Here is a 20,161-nt window from a genome sequence, read left to right as displayed (position 1 = left end):
ATTATTATTATTATTATTATTATTCCCCATCAAACTTAAATTACAGCTTCATAAACAGGGCCAAATTCATAGTAAAAGCGTATGCTAATTGCAAGCGGTCCAATTTTTTATTTAGTTCAAATTGTCATATGTGTTATATATAACTCTACACACACACACACACAAACAAATGTTAATTACAATATTTGTCACCAAAGCAATTAGATTTATGTTAAACCATATAATAGGCTGTGACAACTATAGCCCCAGTTTCCACCACAATCCTTAAAAATAACAAGCAATGGCATTCCATTTCAATACTTCTACATTGATTAACCTGACAAGAAAAACAAAAAGGCACAAAGCCATTTATCTTCAGTCTTTATGTGACCAAAGCCTCATAACCTGAGCTAACTGACTTCTATTGCTTGTGACAATACAATTACAAAACATAGTACCCATGTCACTTACAAGAAAGGCTTGTAAAATAGCGTATGGAATTGTTTTTATGTAACTTTCAATGCTTAATGAAATAAATATAATTCATCTAGACATATGTGAAGAGTTTATCTAATATGCATGTGAATAATCCTTATCTCCAAGAAAGCAACATGCTTTTATGAATAAAATTCTGAAGCTCACTCATACTGCACGATCAAAACCAATAAATTATTACGTATGTGAATTAGAAAATAAAAATCTTGACACTGATATCATTGCAGCAAATTACTTTTTGTTGCTACATGACAGCTCCGTATTGCAATGCCCTTCTTAATATAAATAGTTTATTTTTGTCATGAAGGCTATAGTCAATGTTTAAATGTAAGCATTTGCCATATATTTCCATCCAAAGTGATTTATGGTGCATTTAATCACTACATTTTATCGTATGCATTTCCTGGGACTTGAACCCACAACATTTACTCTGCTAATATACTGTGTTCTTTATTTGAGCTACAGGAGCATCATTTCAAGTCATTTAGCGCACAGGCTAACAGTTATTTTACACGTCTGTGATGTAGGATGTAGGATGCTTTACTCTCACACACATGTTCACCTTTCAATTGTTATGCGGTGTGATTATCCTAATTTTGACCCAGTTACCTCATCTTTACCCTGACCACCAATGATCACACAGTCATTAAGTGGGCACCCCTGCTGTTCAATGAGATTGCTGACACCAGTCAAAGCAACACTATATGCTATATCCTATTTTGACACCCTATCTGTTTCATGTAGTTCTTTTAAGGAGTGACAGAATGGGATGTATTTGAGAGGTGTATTTCCTGCCATATCGCCATTTGGTCTGCTGGTTAATAATCCACCTATGCCAATCACTAAACTGCAGCTTACTGTGGTTGACAAAATACATGTGAACGCGTTCAAAAGCTTACAAGCCAAAGTCTATCTCAACAGTGCAACTGGCATAGGTTTGATTCCAAGGGAATGTGTTTGTGTTAAAAATATAAAGCCTAAATATGCTGTATGTTGCTTTAGGAAAAAATCTGTCAAATGCAATAAATAAACTGTACTGCAAAACATTCATAAGCTAAGAGAGAAAACAGTCAAATTAGTTATAAAAATTACAAATTGCCTACATTATCCCAAAAGTCATTTTTGACATCTTTGTAGTACATGGTGTTCACCTGTCTATGGCCAGCATCTGTTTTATCATCTAAAGAAATGCAGGTCACCTTTGACCTTTTCTATTCCAATACATTACAGAGCAGCTCCGGCCTCTCAGACAGCTGTGTCAACCTCAATGACAACAACTGTCATACCTAAAGAAGGACAAAACTTTTAAGTTAACATATTGTGCTGCTACTTAATCTGCTCCACCTGTAGATGTTTTTAATGTCTTTCACATCTGAATTTCAGTATACTGTAAAAAAAATTGCAGCATGTTTGTCAAATCAACACATATTTTATGTTTACTTTAACTTAAAATCAATTTCAACTTCAATTTATAAGTAATGCCAAATTTTAAGCCGAAAGTTAAAATATGATGTTGAATTGACTTGCAAAATCAAGTTGTTATATCTTCGTTCTGCCTTTTTTTTACAGTGTATAAGGTTTTAAGTACCAGAAGATTATGTAAATATCAATTTATTAACCATTCTCACATGTTCTTGATAAAATTCCTTGTAGGAGGAATAAAATTAGACACAAACAAGACAACTGGTGATGTAAAACTGTCAAACAAACTTAAAAACTATAATTACATTATTTTTTTAAATAAATGAATAAATATGTAAGCACAGTTTAACTTTATTAACACAGTTTTTATTTTAATCTTGCCTGAAACCATGATGAAATCATTTTGAGAAGATGGACACCATTTGCTCTTTGTTAATCTCATTTTTCTTTAGATAAACAAGTGATATATTGAATTGCTAGATTAGATTTGTGACCTTTCCTTCTTTTGTGATGCACTGTCAGAAAAAGAAATAGTCAAAAAATATATAGTCCCAAGCAGTCACTTGAGCACTATCCTTTGCACCTACAGAGTTTATACAGTATTACATCAGATGGACAGTTTAAAAATGCAGCATAAAGTTAACATAACAATAACTTGGTTTTGCAAGTAAATTCAACATGTTATTTTAAGTTTTGATCTGTGATAAGTTGACATAACTCATTAAAATTGTTTAACTTAATTTTTTAAGTTAAAATAATATAAAATATATGCTGATTTGCTTCTTTTTGACAGTGTATATTGCTACCAAAGAGTGCATATTACTTAAAAAAGCATATTAGTACCAAATGCATATCTGTGTATCCAAATGCTATAGTTATTAGCTTTATTACAACATGCATAATAAACCAGGAGATCTACATTTATTTGTCTTCGTCTTTCACAAAGCTCAGACGTTCAGATGATCCTGCAAGAGACAAATTATTAGAAGTTTAAAGTAGCAAGAAGTTTGTAAACTAAGGGTTAACTATTTAGTAGAATACTATTAAAATATCACTATTTTAGCTATGCAGTGTAGTTTTATCAGAATTTGTGTAACCCAGAATAGAGTTGAATTATATGGCTCGCCCATAAAGATCTGCGCTTAGGGAATGTATCTCACCCTATAAGCAGGACTGGGAATCAGCTGTTTGAATTGCACTGCCTGAAAAATTATATGTCAGTCTCCGGAAAGAGAGAGCAATGAGCTCTTAGAATAAACCGGGATGCTGTGGGCCAAATGCTAGTGACAGAAAGGAACAAAGTTATTAGCACTGTGGGGCCCAGCTTGACTGTCCGAGTTAAATATAAACCCACCGATCAGATTTGGAGCTTAGGTTCTTCAATGCTTTTTTTACTGTTGACCCTACACACTTGTTTCCTATTGTTTCCGTAATGCATTAATGACACACCCTGTGTTGGATACACAGTTCATGGAGGATTTCGAATTCCTCATGTTTTACATTTATTGAATCAGGCATCCATTTAATGTTCATCTCAATCGTAATGAATAGAAAATTCAAGATATGGAAAATATCTTCAGTGACAGGCTATGAGGCCCTGTATAATCGACCATACTATAATGTACATGAAAATGTTTCATTTGTTACCGTCATTCACAGTAATTGTTAAACATGCATGGTGCTATCCCCAACCGAAGTGACTGTGCTGGCTATTTGTGGCTGTCAGTCACACACTGTTTAAAGGGCGCAGGGTGTTGGGTTTCAGAATAAGCCTCATCTCTGGCCTAGGGTCTCTGTGAATAGGGCTGGATCTCCTGTTGCCCGAGCTTCTTTTAGAACACAGGTGCTGACTTCAGGGCTACTGCTGTGCTTGTTGCAGGGGAAAATGTACTCTGACCTCTTCCATTTCCTCTATAGAAATAGGTCGGGATAATTCTGAAAGACTGTAGCTGGATTAGTCTAAGCTTTTGGTAGGCTTGAAATAATGTGGATGTAAAGGGGTAGTAACGAAACATAATTGATCAAACTAATAAGAGATTGAACAATACAGCGAAGGATGTGATATGGCAGTCTGTATAAAGAAGGAAATCTGAATGCTTATATGTTCATCAGTGGTCGACTTAATCATTAGATATAATTATTTATGTACTATCTTGCTGTCATTAAAGTGACTTTACTGCTATTTCAGTATGCGATAATCCTGCAACAAATTGGGGTTAAGTGCTTTTGTTTAGGGAACAAGAGTGGTAAAACTACTAAATAGTGATCCTTTAATCTTCGTAGACATCAGATATAAGTTGAATATAACAACCATTGTGTAGTATTTCTGATGTCACATCTCTAAATACAAGGCCATTATATAGATTTTTGGGGTCCAAATCTCTACTGTAAATTATGGATTATACAAATATTGAAATAAACAGAATGTTTTAGGATTTAACATGAATGAATCATTGTGTCTAATGTCTTGTATCCTGACTCGCCGTAGATGTTTAAAATCCCAGGATGTTCGTTGAAAAAGAGTAGGGGTGTGCCTCGGCATCCTGGCCAAACTTGCCCATTGTTTTACTAATCATCCCCTAATATACTAATTGCCGATATTATTCTCCTCTTCAATTTGCTGGTGTGTGGTGGGCATTCCAGTGCAATATGGCTGCCGTTGCATCATCCAGTTGGATGCTGCACATTGGTGGTGGTTGAGAAGAATCCCCCTTTAGGTAAAATGGTGCAGAAAACTGCTATATAATTGTAACGAATTATTGCATCACACTAAAATGGCTTATTTAACCATAACAACAAGCTACCTGTACATTATCCCACTTATAACATGACTATTTACCTCATAAGTAAGGTAAGGAACATATTGATTTGAAATATTTTAATAGCTCATTTCGACGAGGTGTTCAAATGTCATGAACACACTATTTGTTTTAATCATTTGTAAATATAATGTCATATATGTTATTTAAAGACATATTTTATTTTTGTGTATTATTAAACTGTACCTGTCAAAAAGATTTGCAGCATCCGGGTTACCGTGCATTGTAAAAAAATTCTGTAGAAGTTACAATGTTATTGCAGCTGGGTTGCCAGTAATTTACCATAGATTTCAATTTATGTTATTTACTGGCAAGAGTTTGTTCAAAGTTAAATACATTTTTTATATTAACAAGTCTTTATCTTTACAGAATAAAACTATCAATAACAGCCTCATGCAAAGCATTCTGGGAACCAGAAATCATCATCAACCTTTTTCAGTTTTTTTGCTTCAGATTTTGTTTCTCAGAATGTTTTGCTTGATGCTGTTTTTTGTTTTAGTCTGTAAAGACAAAGACTTGTAAATGTTTAATTTTCATTTAACTTTGAACAAAATGTTGCCAGTAAATAACATAAATTTAAATCTACGGTAAATTACCGGCAACCTAGCTGCAATAACACTGTAATTTCTATGGATTTTTTTACAGTGTGTGTTATTAGTTTTAAGCAGTTGTTATCTGGGAATAACAAGCATGCAAATGTCACATCTGGCCAATCAGAATCAAGCATTCCAGTCGTGTAATAATCAAGAACATTGTCAAATCACAGAGATATGATCAAGTTTTTTTTATCATTAAAGCAAAACAAGGATTTATAGCTAATTTTGAAATCCATGTACATCTTTCAGTTCAACTTTTGCAACATGATCTCACAAAGTTCCGTGGGATAGTCACGGAATTTTGTGCTCATTTTTCCGTGGCATTCTCACGGATCTCCGCATTTTTCCGTGGCCCTGCTACGGACTGTCTTTTTCCGTGGCATTCTCACGGATTGTTTACTCAACTGCTTTTTCCTATTTTCAAACCATTTTCGCTTCGGTTTACGGTTAGATTTGGTGTTTGCGTTAGTATGTCACTTTAAATATTGGTTTATACTATTTTTTCTGATTTATTATTTTATATTTTCTAAACTTTAAACAATTGTTGACAAAAAAGACTGTAGCAGGGCCACGGAAAAATGCGGAGATCCGTGAGAATGCCACGGAAAAATGAGCACAAAATTCCGTGACTATGCCACGGAAATTCGTGAGATCAGCCAACTTTTCACAACTTTATAGCTATTGTTTTTAGGACAACACTGCATCAAATTAGAAGTTTCCAAAAGTAAAAACTTTATTTAGTAATGGTTAGCACAATGGTTAGTCAATAAAATATCCTCTTGAATGCTTTTTAGATTTGATCATCATTGTGCAACCCTGTATCATGAAATGATGTACCTATAGTCACGTAATTTTGTGAGTCTTTTCCGTGACACTGACACATTTTTACACCTTTTTTGCATGAATATGTCATGTATTTCTGTTTACGTTTCACTGTCACGAATTTGTTACTCAACTGTTTTCAAACCATTGATGCTTCGTTTAAGGGTTAGATTTGATGTTTGCGTTATGTCACTTTAAGTAATGGTTTCAACCTTTTTTTCATGATTTATTTTTTATATTTTATGATTTTTAAACTATTGTTGCCTGGCATTAGAGGTAGAGTTGAGTTTGGGTAAGGATGTCATTTATGTAAATCTAACCATAAACCGAAGCGATAATTGTAAGAAAATAGGACAAAACAGTTGGGTAACGAGTCGGAAAAACGTGTCGGTGTCACGGAAAATACTCACAAAATTATGTGACTACAGGTACGTAATTTGTGATACTGGGTTGCATTGTGATGTAAAAAAAGCATTTGATTGTATGTAAACAATAAAGTTGGTGCTCAGAAAATATCTGTAACATTTGTTACAAATCAAAGTACAGCTTAATTTTTTTAGATGACTTTCTCTAAAACAACTGGCAAGGAATTTCAGGTATGATATCCATTTTTGCCACCCTCTTCTTACTGGAATTTGTAACTATTTGACAAGGTGGCTAATTCGTATGAATTAAGCAATAATGAGGCCTTGGGGCAAAAAATGATTCTATTAAAACATACACTGTAAAAAAAAAGTTGGTTCAGTTCAAAAAGTTAATTACCTGGTTGCCTGTAAATTCAACTTAAAAAAAATGTTTAAACAACACTTTTTACAACTTTTTGAGTAAACTAAGTTGAATTAGATAAAAATTAGAAAAAAGCATATAACTTTTTAAGTTGAACCAACAAATCTTTTTTATGATATAGTACAAAAATAAACAATTTAGTCACCTTGTAAAATGGTTGGTAACACCTAAAAAGTTTTTTTTTACCTAAACGTATACATTAAAAAATTAAGGTGTTACCAATAAAAAAAAAGTATTTTTTCACTTTTTACAGTGTACGGCAGGAGATTTTTTTTTTGTTTTTGTGTGTTGCTTGTGAACATAACACACATTGCTATTATCATGTTTTACCATTTATATAAAAATAAATAGTAAATAGAAGCATTATTGATCACTAATTTTTTCATCCCACAGTACATCCCGAGTCAGTAGTAGCTTGTTTTGGCAGTAGCTGTTAAATCCCAACCATACAGAAGTCACTTCTCCACCACATTTGTTCCTGTCTTTGCCTTTTCTCTTTACTGTATATATCTTTTAAGGAGCCATTGAAATTCGGTGTAAAAGGGGTGATGTGGGTGTAGGGTGTCTCGAGGTGAGTGTGAACAGCTGAGAGGTGTGATTTCACAGACTCGCTCTCCCCTGTCACGGCCCTGATTGGGTTGGACAGCAGGCATAGGAGAGACCCTGGCTTCTAAAAGGACACCAACAGGTGGGAGGCCACAGGGGCAGAGGGGGGAGTATAAGGAAGGCTAAACGCTTGAAAAGCCGGGTGCACGTGGCAATGCCTGGGCAGAATCCACCAGTCATGCAAAGAGGACGATACACTGTAGCACACAGGAGAAGAAGAAAGATGGAAAGATAAAGGTGTGGGAAAAGGTTTATTTATTGATAGATGCTTTCGGTAGCAGAATTTGAAATAATTATAATATCAGTGTAGTCCTGATTTAGATATATAACCATTGAATGTTATCCTATTATTTCAGAATTGGCTTGTTTGTAATGTCCCAGTGAGTTTTACTTTTTTAAGTTTAAAAAAGCATTTAAATTGGTTGCTAGTATAGATAAACACAGGCTATATGTGAATTGGATAGACATGCTAGGTGACAACTTTGCATTTTATGAGGCGGCAAATGGAAGATTTAACACCGCAGAGGTGGAAGGGGTGCTGTCAAAGGAAATAGAGGTAAAACCGTATTTTCACCTGAGGTGTCATGGCTCATCTTTGATCTACTGTATATCAGGCTCCTACATCAAGAAGACGTAGAAAGTGTAGTTTGCACGTACCAAGCTTACAATGCAGACTGAGAGATCTTCTGGCCTTTTTAAACGTGAGAAGTTAGAAATTGGTTGGATTGCTAGTCCTCTCTTGCTTGCCTGGGTTTCTCCCTGGTGCTTATCTAGTCCTCGCTACTACTTTGCCAGTCAGCACTGAATTTGAAATCATAACCAAATGTGAGAGCATGAAGGAACATAAAAGAACAGCAACAAGGTAAATGTTTTTTTTTTAACATTTTTGTTTTGTTTTTTCTGCAACAATGATATGTAAACATCTGCATATATATATATATACTTAATATATTTTGTATGAAGCATGTAAGTAAAACAATATACTTCAGTAATATTATCTCTCGGCTGTATGACGTGCATATAACATGTTTATGTGTTCTGTGAGAAGTTTTTCCCCTTGTGAAGACATGCTTCCTTATATGCCCATATGAATATTCAGGCTATGGAATGTAAGGAAGTGTGTGGTTTTAGGGGGAATCTATCATCAAATAACCAAACTTTATTTCTCACCAAAGCTTGTGACTGCAATAAAGTGATTTAATTCAACGTATTACATAATGTCTCCAAAATTACTGTATAGTCGTGTTTAGCGTATATACAAAATGCGAAGACAGTTGGGAAATATAACAAAATGTTGTTATGTTGTTTTGTTTGTGTGGTACATATAGGCCTTCACACCCTGATCATCTCTCATATCAATGGCCCATCAGGGCAGATTGACAGAGTACAGCTGTATCTCAGTTCACTAATCTTTCTGGGTTTCCAAAAGAACGTGATACAGACAAATACATTTCCCCAACTCTATCAGCACTTTAACATTTTCAGTCAGCAATTGACATTAATGATGAACCTGTATTGGTACTGGCAGTTTAATGGCAATAAAATGTATATTTCACTACAGCAGCAACTCATATCTGGGCCATTGCTGTTTGCCTATTGTATTTTATTTTTTATTTTGTGTTTTTAACAGGTAAGCACCAACAATGATTTGATGAAATGTGAACATAAGCTTCTGTGCCTGTCCATTGTCTCTCTGAAGCAACACACCTTGCTGTGGCTGGTCAAATGGAACCAAGTCAGGTGTTTCTGCGAGGTTTGGTCCCCTTCAACCAGCTACTGCGTCGTGAATACAGCCAACATACATGACTCAAAAGATTATAAGAGTGTTAATCCATGCTTTTTGTAGATAAAAGTGTTGTCTAAAATGCTTTTCTTGGTTTGAATAAACTAAAAATAATAAAATTTACAACATGTTGTTTTCAGTTTTCTCTATAGTTTTTCTAAACAGCATTGTAAAAGATGTTCTGTAATTATGCAGCTTGTTGCCAATAACTTACTGTAGATTTAAAATTATTTTATTTACTGGCAACACAGTTTGTTCAAAGTTAAACGAACATTAAACATTAACAAGTCTTTGTCTTTACAGAATAAAACTATAAAATAACAACCTCGTGCTAAACATTCTATGAACCAGAAATTTTCATCAACCTTTATTTCTTTCAGATTGTGTTTCGGAGAATGCTTAGTACTGTAATTTTAGTTTTATTCTGTAAATAATAATTTTTTTATACAACCAGCTTCCAGTAATACTGTAATTTCTACAGACATTTTTTTTTACTAATTTTGTTTGTTTTTTATTTAAAGATACACATCTGCACCATATTTGTTGTCTGTTAATTGCATCTTTAAGCATACGGTAGTTATTCTTTTTTTTTTATAAAATTAAACGGACATTTACTTACTGTAGTCTTGCTAATGATACTGTATGGCTATAGTTTTATGCAAATAGTCACAATAAAGATTTTTTATTCAACACAAATCAATTTATTTTTAAGCATGAAAAATATCTGATCATGCATGAAGTATTTAAAAAAATCTTCTGATTTTCCATTTCTAAATATTTTTTTATAATGTTATGCCACTTTATTCACACTTCTTTATATAGTGAGAAATTGAGACTACATGATTAAGGTCAAATTCATCTTTAAAATATTGTCTAGCTTTTACACTGGATTAATTTACATCCTAGCCTTTCTAAATAGCACCATCTGTAATTCTATGATGAAAAATGTATTTCATTATAATTTATTAATCTTATGTTCCCAGTGTGGAATTTAGCAGACAATGTTAATTCTTACTTATAGTTATATTAAATTATTTTGGTCAAGTAAAGTAACTTTTAAGGAGTTAAAGGTGATTAAAGGTAATTGAAGGATTTAAAGGTTATTAAAGGCCAAGTTTACCCAAAAATGAAAATTCGGTCATTATTTTCTCATCCTCATGTTGTTCTTTACTTGTATAAATTCAAATTTTCTGATGAACACAAAAAAAAATATTTTAAATGATGATAAGCACACAGCTGACATCTGTAGTAGGAAAAACAAATATGATGGAATTCAATGGGTACCGTGAACTGTGCTTACCATCATTTATCAAAATATATTTTTTGTCATTTATCACAATACTTCCATAATATTTGTTTTCCTACTATCGAAGTCAGTGGTTACAATTAGCTGTGTGCTTACCATCAATTATCAAATATCTTCTTTTGTGTTCATCAGAAAAATGAAATTCATTAAGATTTACAACAACACAAGGATGAGAAAATGATGACAGGATTTACATTTTGGGGTGAACTGTCCCTTTAACTAATGTTTGCAGAAGCACCACAACCCCCCCTAGTGTTATATATTGGTATGTCAATCTGTGTGGAATCACTGAAACAAAATGTTAAAATTAAAGAGATAATATTATTATTCATGATATTTATTTTCTTGTAATAAAATGCAAGGTTAACATAAAAACAGAAAAAAATTGTAAATTTGTAAATTATTCCCCTCGAACATTACTATAATGTTATGTATTTCTAACAGTAATAGTTTGAAAATTAACTACATTTTAATGTTTTGTTTGAATTAAAAGATGATTGTGTCTCCTTTGAAATGCTTTCTACGTGTTTTATTTATAGTTTTTCTTATTTGGTTAATTAAACATATAAAATGGGCCTATGCTACAAGTCTATATTCCTAAAGATATTGTATTGTATTACATCAACAATGGTAAGATATAGCAAAATACTGACACAGAGCATTAAGCAACATAAGTTTATAGCAACAGTTGAACAGTATACAATGTAGGTACGCTATATTTGCTGTATATAAGAGAATCACGTGCTTATTACTGTCACCTGGATTCAGTGAGCAGTGTCTGTTTAACTCGAAAGAAAGTGCAAGGGAGATAAAAAGCAAAACACACATTTATATTTATAAACAGGGGGAAATCAAAAGTTAAGTCTGAGATAACGCCAAAAAGCATTTTAAGTAGTGCGAAATGAAATATACAAAATAACCACTAGAGGGAGCGCTTGCTTTAGCAATAAAACGCACGCTCTTCAGCAATAGCACACGCGCTCTTACAATTGTTAAAAAAAAATCACATTTTCAATAATTGCACATTAAAACTATAAGTGTTCTAAACCTTACAATGATCATAATGCAGACAAGCATATCGTAAATATATGACATATTTGCTGATTGACTGTTTAGGATTTATTTTGCTCATTAACAAGTTCGTAATTTCATTTCGGGCTCTTAAGTATACAATTGAATGATTTACATGTCAAAAACTACCTGTTTCGTTTTAAAGAGGATCTATTTTGTTAGATCTAAAGAATCACCCTGTTTACTATATGGCAAAAAAAAATATTAGGTGTGCTAGAATAACATGCTAGAATAATGTCTGGTTAGAAACAAATTCTACAGGTCTTATTATATCAAGCAAAGACAGTGGAAAATGCTCATTACATTACATACATTTAATTTTATTCTTTATTATTTACATTTTTTTCTCAAGTTCAAGTTCAAGTTCATAGTCAGGATGGCCGAGCGGTCTAAGGCGCTGCGTTCAGGTCGCAGTCTCCTCTGGAGGCGTGGGTTCGAATCCCACTTCTGACAACACTTTTTCGTTTTCTGCATCATGCAGACTATGACCATAACAAAATAGTTGTCAAGTTCAAACGTTATGATATCAGGGACCCCCATATATGACGAACCTATCGCAATGGACCTTTTACCATTATATTTTCGTATAAAGAAACACTTATGTAAGACAAATAGCAATTATGATATTATAAAGACAGCATATGCTCAATAATTGGCTACACAGTTTTACAATTTTGTTTTACAAGTTTTACAACTTTGTCTTTATTCTCTTGAAACGGGGCCCCCACAATTTGTCAGGAGCCCCATTCACAGAAAGGGCAAATGAAAAATATAAAACATCTATCCATGATGGGGTCTGACGTGGCCACGCCATACCATAGACTGGTGTTTTTCTGTATAGACCTATATAACATATAAACACATAGTTTAAATTATTCTAGTTGTTAAGTTATTCTGTTTTTAAGTTATTCTAACAGCAGTTATTCTTATATTTAAAATATATATTTATTTCTAATTTTCAAATACTTGTTTTGTGTAATGTTGTTGTTGTTGTACACTGCGGGGTTCGTTAAGGGAACGTAATTTCAATTCTCTGTATGTCCTATATAAATACAGCAGAATTGACAATAAAGTTGACTTTGACATTGACTTTGCCTGTGTATATTTACATAAAAAAGAGAAATTAAGCGTCCGTGTACTAATCTCATCACTAGATGGCAGTGTGATTCCTCATCGGCCGTCATTGCAACAATTTTGTCAGTGAGTAATAGCGAAGTACAACGAAACATGGCCGACTCGGAGGGGAAAGATAGCATCAACCATGCTACAGGTAAAATATACACATTTGGACGTTATAAATATGCGGTTACTGAAATGTATCACATATATAACAAATCGCTTTATGTCGTGACTAGAGATCTTGAGTTTTAACTGATGATCGTCTCTCTCCCATGACACAGCTCACTTGACATAATGTACAGAAGAAATTACATCATGCGGTGTTTATACAGAGTCGTGTTGAAATCTATATAACAACTGATTTGCTTGTTATTCCTATGTGTAAGGAATGTGTTTGCCAAAACAAACCTTTAGTTTGGACACGATAGAGCGAGCTGATGTGATCAAATTAAACTGTTAAATCAATTCTGAAATGTCCCTCATTCATTCAAGTCTATAACCTTTACTAAAACGTTTATGTACTGTCTGCAAAACCACACTCTTACTCTGTCTAACATATTTTTGTGTAGTTTTTGCTTAAAACAAGGAACATACATGGTTGAAATTTGCATGAGGTTATTAAATCATTTTGCTTATGTAGTAAACATATTTTGGTTTAAGCATGTTTGGGTAAATTTACTGGAATAAAAGGACAAAAAATGAGATTTTGTTTGCAATGTGAAGAAAGATTTAACTTCGTATATATTTTAAAGATTTGTTTATTTGTCGTCATAGGTCGAGCAGATGTCAAGGTGCATGAAATTGCACGAGCCAAGGTACGTGTTAATTTTAACGTTATATAATTTCAGTTTATTGAATCCGTGTCAAAACTAGTGAACTATGCACCTGTGAACAGCCTAGCTAGGTTGGCAGCTCACTAGGTTTTGAGACATGAACTTTGTATTAAGTCATTTGATTAGTATTGTACATATAAATAGCTTTTCAAGAGACACAGAACTGTTTGAAACCACACAAACTCTGACTTATCATTAAATTTATAGACTGAAGGCAAGGAGCTAACCAAAGAAGAGAAGCAGCGACTTAGGAAAGAGAAGAAGCAACATAAAAAGGGCAAGAAAGATGACAAGGGTCCTCCGGAAAAAGTGAAGGAGAACCCATCAGTTCCACCCCCATCAAAACCTGCCACACAGAGCCCAGTACATAAAGGTAAGCAAGTGTACTTAAAGGGATAGTACACTTGCTGGTTTAATTGCTGGCATTCTACAAGTATATCTTGTATTCTGATTATTTTCACTGGCAAATTCCTCCATTGCATTTGTTGTAAGTTAATTTACCGTTTGACCCTTTTCATATCGCAGCGGCCCCTGCACCCGTAAATCCTGTGGTGTCTGAACCTCCTGCGCCCGCAGAGAAGCCCGCAAAGAGCAAAGCGGAGTTGCGAGCGGAGCGGCGGGCACGGCAGGAGACAGACCGGGCATCGAAACAGGGCAAGAAAGAAGGTGGCCCGCAGTCATCCAGCAAACTTAAAGTCACCCCCAGCGAGCTTCAACCAGGTAACTAAATAGTTAAAACATTCAGATAGCGAGTGCGAAATAAGAGATTGCATGTTATAACTTGTTTTTATCCTCTCTTAGTCGTGAAAAGGTTACCGGAGCATGTTCAAGTAGACGACCCTGCTGCGTTAAAAAAGTTGGCTAAAAAGCTAGAGAGACAGCAGGTGAGACAGATATATTTGATATTGTGTGATAACGTAACCGTTGACGGATCCAGGTTTCATTCCCAGGTATTTAATCCAGGTCCTTTACACCTATGTCTTACAGAGGTCAGGGCATGGACGCGGTTTTAATGTAACTGGAGTCAAGGTCTGGCTCCACATTTTTGCGTGCAGTGTATCGTTAATTCCTTTTCTTTATCTTCAAAGTGATTTTTTATTCTTGGTGAACATTGACTATTCATAGCTTTAGTGTCTTGGGGTGTCTTTTTGTGATTTATTTTTCCACTATTGTGATTTATGTGATTAGTTAGATCAGAGGCCCTATAAAGAATTTGGACATTTATGCCACACTTAAATTATTTTGATTTTTTTGTATTATATAACAGAATCAGTTAATCAAAATAACTTGATTATTATCAAACCTAGCGGAACTTGTCTACATGGTTCATATTCATGTCATGACTACATATGTGGTTACTTTACTAAGATGCATGTTTGGTTAAAAGTAATAGGCAGTATGTTAGAAAAAGTGTACCATTATTTGTTTGCAGATGCCTTTTGGTTTGAAGTTTTGTTTTGTAATATGTAATTCTTACATTTGCATTGTCCAAATACTTTTTAGGGCTACTGTGTACAGTTCATGGGTGAACTTTGTGTTGTAGATGCATGTATATTTTGTAAAAGTGTGTGTATTTAATTTATTTACTATTTGTTAGGCGTAGACGACTAGCATAAATGTTCCAAGACACTTCCATGTGGATCCTCTTTATAGTTTTGTATGTCATACACGTCTCCATGTACAGTGTTTTGTTGCAGCCTCAGCTGTTGACCTGAGGAGAGAGGATGTCCAGAATGTTTGTCCCGGAAATAACAAGCCATTTTTATGCCAAATGCTGCCGTTTACTTTTTCTTAAAGGTTCCTTTGAGGTCAGATTATGGCTACAAGGTCAGCCTGTTTTCTCATCTACACCAATATAGCCGAAAAGCCCCTCCTACCCAAAAAATCAGGTACTGTAACCTGTGCCATCTACTCCATTAGGTTTTAGTTGAAAAGGTCAAATTATAAGGAATCAACTGATTGATATTTTGACAGTAGATGTTTGACAAACAATGAAAAAAAGAACCAAATGTCTTTTAAAAGAGACAAAATGAGAAATGCCTTATTTTCTGAATACACTACACGGAGATAAGTACACCTGCAGGTGATTTGTTATGGCTTTAGTAATATTTTTAGAGGGAAACTCCACTTTTTTTTAAATATGCTCATTGTTCTGCTCCCCTGGAGTTAAATATTTGATTTTTGCTGTTTTGGAATCCATTCGGCCGGTCTCCGGGTCTGGCGTTGCCACTTTTGGCATGGCTTGGCATAGTCCATTGAATCTGATTGGACCATTGGCCTCGTGCTCATAAATGACCAAAGAGTTCCAATATTTTATTAATGATATTACGCAGTGCCCAAAAATAGTCCCCTGCTATTAAAAGTTACCAATGGGAATATTTTCGGCTGCTGCGTAATATCATTGCGCCTGCTTCAGCTATGTTACGGCAGCAAAGTCCTTGATTATTACGCCAGAATGAGAGTATAGTTCCTAACCATATCTGCCTAGAAAATCACAACTTTTAATTTTCCGTCAGTCTTAGTACACGATGTAACTACAGAAGAGTCAAGTTTTAAATAGGAAAAATATCGAAACTCTTCGGTCATTTGTTAGCGCGATGCTAATGGTCTAATCAGATTCAATGGATTGTGCTAAGCTATGCTAAAAGTGGTACCGCCAGACCCGGAGATCGGCTGAATGGATTCCAAAACAGTAAAAATCAAATGTTTCAATCTAGGGGAGCTTGAAAATGAGCATATTTTCAACAAAAAAGTGGGGTGACCCTTTAAGCTTTACTCATCTAGTCACTGTAAGGTGATAAGGAAATCAGGTTAGATATTATTCTTTTAAATGCTAAAGCAAAATGAGAGAACTGTATTTTACCTTTATATTTTATTCTTTGTGCATAATATAAAAAAATAAACTTTAATGTTAAATGTTTTTATGATTTAATTTGTAGCATCCCTGCCACAGTTATTCACCCATCCATTGTTCGGTTGGGCCTGCAGTACTCTCAGGGCATTATAGCAGGATCCAATGCTCGATCTGTGGCCCTACTACATGCTTTCAAACAGGTACAACACCAATAAACACTGTAAACACTGATTGGAACAGAATTGCTGTGAAGTTGTTAACTAAATGAAACGTTGAATATTTTTTACAGGTTATCCAGGACTATAGCACACCTCCGAATGAGGAGTTGTCAAGGGACCTTGTGAATAAGTTGTCACCCTATATTAGGTTCATATTCTTTCACATAAAACTGAATACAGCACAAGCTCACAGATAGACACATTTCATATTTTTAAACATTTCATATTTTTTGATTCTCATTTCATTTTTTTCCAGTTTTCTTAGCCAATGTCGCCCCCTTTCTGCAAGCATGGGAAATGCAATCAAGTACATCAAGAAGGAAATTTCTAATATCCCAAATCATTGCAAAGAAGAAGAGGTCAAAGTTTGCTTGTTTATAAGAAGTATTGTTCCAGTGTATCCGTGTATTTCTAAAATCGATGTTTCTTCAACAGGCGAAAAATAAACTGCAGCTATGTATTGATAATTACATAAATGAGAAGATCACATTGGCTTCCCAAGCCATTTCTAAGTGTGCTATTGAGAAGATAAGTAATGGAGATGTTATTCTGGTTTATGGATGGTAAGATATTTCAGTGTTTGTCCTCATATACTTGTGCATCTATGACCTTCCTGTAGTTTTGGCTTTATAACTAATACCTGGGATAAATACATTTGATTCTTGTTTTTTTTCTACAGCTCTTCACTTGTCAATCACATTTTGTGTGAAGCTTTTGATAAACAGAGGAAGTTCAGAGTCATAGTTGTGGACAGTCGGCCCAGACTGGAGGGCAGGGAAGCGCTGAGACGTCTGGTGAAGAAAGGCATCCAGTGTACCTATGTGCTTATATCTGCCTTGTCCTACATTCTGCCTGAAGTGAGTTACTCTGTAGATGCTTACATTTTGCAAGCACTTTTTATTTTTAGCTCATTGCAGCAATTTTGTGCTTGCTTATTAAAGTGCAAGAATGCGTTTGTAGCTCAAAATGATTGATTTATATGTATGATAAATATACTTATTATAATTCTGCATCAGTATACGTTTTAGCTTATACTTTTGTTTTATTGTAAATGATTATATTGCAATCTGGTGTTAATAATGTCAAACTTGGACTCTTCCAGGTATCCAAGGTATTGCTTGGTGCCCACGCACTCCTTGCCAATGGATACGTGATGTCACGTGTTGGAACTTCCCAAATCGCCCTGGTAGCGAAGGCTTACAATGTACCAGTGCTGGTCTGCTGTGAGACCTACAAGTTCTGTGAACGAGTGCAGACGGATTCTTTTGTATCCAATGAATTAGGTAACTCATTTTCATGACTTATACATGTAGTATTTGTAGTCATTTAGAATTAAATAAATTGTGTTTGAAATTTTACAGATGACCCAGATGACCTGATTGTGACACGAAATGGGAAGACCCACCTAAAGGACTGGCAGACTGTTAAGTCACTGGGGCTTCTGAACTTGGTGTATGACGTGACACCACCAGACTTTGTGGACCTTGTGATCACTGACCTGGGCATGATCCCCTGTACCTCTGTGCCTGTGGTACTGCGAGTCAAGAACATAGATCTGTAAAGATCAGATAATGGGGTTCTGCTTACCTCTTGCATCTGCACACAGGGCTTTTGGTATGAAATAAACACATCTATTAAATGGAACAAGTTAATGTGCTCACTGGCAGGATCCAAAAACCCAAAACACATTTAAAATGTATCCATAATATAGCTCCACTATACAAAAAAGATGTCTTTTCAATGCATCATAAATACCTTATCTTGCATCAGGTAGAAGAATTGTAAATGGGATCAAGAATATCACAAATAGCTTCTGTTTCTTGTGATAAGTCATTTAATAAACTATTTAAAGGGACACTCCACTTAAAAAAAAAAAAAAACTAATTTTCCAGCTCCCCTATAGTTGAACATTGGTTTGTATGGTTTTGGGTTCCCTTCAGCTGATCTCCGGTTCTGGCGCTACCACTTTTGGCATGGCTTGGCACAATTCATTGTATCTGATTAGACCATTAGCATCACAAAAAATTAATTAAAACTTGACTCTTCTGTAGTTACATTGTGTGCTGGGACCGACAGAAAATTAAAAGTTGCTATTTCCTGGACAGATATGGCTGGGAACTGTGCTCTCATTCTGGCGTGGTGATTAATAGCTTTGCTGTTGTGGCATGGCTGCAGGAGGCGCAGTGATATTGCGCAGCAGCCGAAAATAGTCCCCTTACTTTCAATGGCAGGGGACTATTTTCGGGCAGTGAGTGGTATCGCTGCGCCTGCTCCAGCCATGTTGCAGCAGCGGGGTCCTTGATTGTTGCGCCAGAATGAGAGTATAGTCCTAGTCATATATGCCGGGAAAATCGCTGCTTTTGGTTTTCTGTCTGTCTTGGTACACGATGTCACTACAGAAGAGTCAAGTTTTAAATGGGAAAAAAATCGAAACTCTTTGGTTATTTTTTAACGTGATGCTAATGGTCTAATCAGATTCGGTGGCTTGTGCTGAGCTGTGCTGGGGGTGCTAGCGCCGGACCCGAAGATCAGATGAAGGGATTCCGGGACGGTAGGAGTCAAGTGTTTGGCTCTAGAGGAGCTGGAAAATGAGCATATTTCAAAAAAGTGGAGTGTAGCTTTAAAGAAAACATTTAAGTAGAAAATACATCAAATTTAAGTTTGGTCCATTAGGAGACATTAGCACTGTTGGAAATATTTGGTTTGTTACGGCTGCTGAAATCCATTCATAGATGTGAAAAGGATTTTAAACGTGTTAAATATCAAGTGCAAATGTGGCCAGTTGAGAGGCTGAAAATGTTGCATAAGGGGTTTGCTTATATTATCTAAACTCCAGAAAAATAAATGCTTTGGATAAAACTGTTTGTTGTTGCTTCTTTGTAGTGTAAATTATATAACAGAAAGAATTTCTGTTATATAGTGGGTGAGGCAGTGAGAGGACATAAATCTGGCCTAATAAATTACTGACTGTGGATTTACTTCCACATGGCTGCTGCTAGATGACGTTTATTGGAAAGGTTCAGCCACAAACATTAAGAAAGTTTGCAAAAAGGGACATAATTCAGATTTGGATCAGGCTAGATAAGACAAGTCCAACATGGAAAAACATGCAAATATAGTACAGTTATATATGTAAATGAAAAATAAACATGAAATAAACAATGGATAGAAAACGTATTCCTACCCTATAATGGTCTCTACACTGGTGGTGTTTTTAAAACCTTTTGTTAGGCATAAATGAGAGGGCTGTGTCATACACTTCATTCGCACGTTTTTGTTAAATTTCTTACACTATAAGTTATGCATTTTGTAAAATATATTATAAAATAAAAAACATAATTATTAGAATTTGATATTTGCGTATTAATAACGTGCTTTACATGGGCACAGAGTGATAAAAACAATGTAATTACTATGTCATTGCAGTATTCATTTATTACATTCATTTAGCA

At 34.9% G+C, this 20,161-nt stretch overlaps 1 protein-coding gene, 1 long non-coding RNA gene and 1 other non-coding gene across 5 annotated transcripts; all 3 read left to right on the top strand.

Moving 5' to 3' along the window:
* Nucleotides 1–7,553: 7,553 nt before the first annotated feature.
* Nucleotides 7,554–9,801, top strand: LOC129429013 (uncharacterized). Of its 2 annotated transcripts, none has more exons than XR_012358421.1 (3): nt 7,554–7,762; nt 8,140–8,387; nt 9,156–9,801. It is a non-coding gene; the product is annotated as an uncharacterized lncRNA (long non-coding RNA). The 2 variants fall into 2 exon arrangements; XR_008639097.2 differs by having other exon boundaries at nt 7,584–7,762; nt 8,321–8,387.
* Nucleotides 9,802–12,055: 2,254 nt separating this feature from the next.
* trnal-cag (transfer RNA leucine (anticodon CAG)) lies at nt 12,056–12,138 on the top strand. Its single transcript has one exon. It is a non-coding gene; the product is annotated as a tRNA-Leu (tRNA).
* A 680-nt stretch (nt 12,139–12,818) lies between these two features.
* On the top strand, nt 12,819–19,568 carry eif2b4 (eukaryotic translation initiation factor 2B, subunit 4 delta). 2 transcript variants are annotated; one of them, XM_055185446.2, is made up of 14 exons: nt 12,819–12,955; nt 13,579–13,619; nt 13,845–14,010; nt 14,163–14,357; nt 14,439–14,521; nt 14,625–14,666; nt 15,435–15,526; nt 16,577–16,691; nt 16,781–16,857; nt 16,966–17,068; nt 17,145–17,272; nt 17,389–17,566; nt 17,812–17,992; nt 18,071–19,568. In XM_055185446.2, exons 1-14 carry the CDS (start codon nt 12,913–12,915, stop codon nt 18,268–18,270), a joined length of 1,644 nt encoding a protein of 547 aa, XP_055041421.2. In that variant the 5' UTR covers nt 12,819–12,912; the 3' UTR covers nt 18,271–19,568. The 2 variants fall into 2 exon arrangements, with proteins under 2 accessions (XP_055041421.2, XP_055041422.2); XM_055185447.2 differs by lacking the exon at nt 14,625–14,666 and having other exon boundaries at nt 12,820–12,955.
* The last annotated feature ends 593 nt before the right edge of the window (nt 19,569–20,161 follow it).

Source organism: Misgurnus anguillicaudatus, chromosome 18 (genome assembly GCF_027580225.2).
Source record: "Misgurnus anguillicaudatus chromosome 18, ASM2758022v2, whole genome shotgun sequence".
NCBI lineage: Eukaryota > Metazoa > Chordata > Actinopteri > Cypriniformes > Cobitidae > Misgurnus > Misgurnus anguillicaudatus.
This window is presented reverse-complemented; position numbering and strand designations above follow the sequence as displayed.

What these genes read in the sequence shown, in the direction of transcription:
- eif2b4 (XM_055185446.2), top strand. Translation starts at nt 12,913, where the DNA reads ATGGCCGACTCGGAGGGGAAAGATAGCATCAACCATGCTACAG. An exon ending in TACTACATGCTTTCAAACAG is followed by an intron (nt 16,692 to 16,780) that starts GTACAACACCAA and finishes TATTTTTTACAG; the next exon opens with GTTATCCAGGACTATAGCAC. An exon ending in GTTATTCTGGTTTATGGATG is followed by an intron (nt 17,273 to 17,388) that starts GTAAGATATTTC and finishes TTTTTTCTACAG; the next exon opens with CTCTTCACTTGTCAATCACA.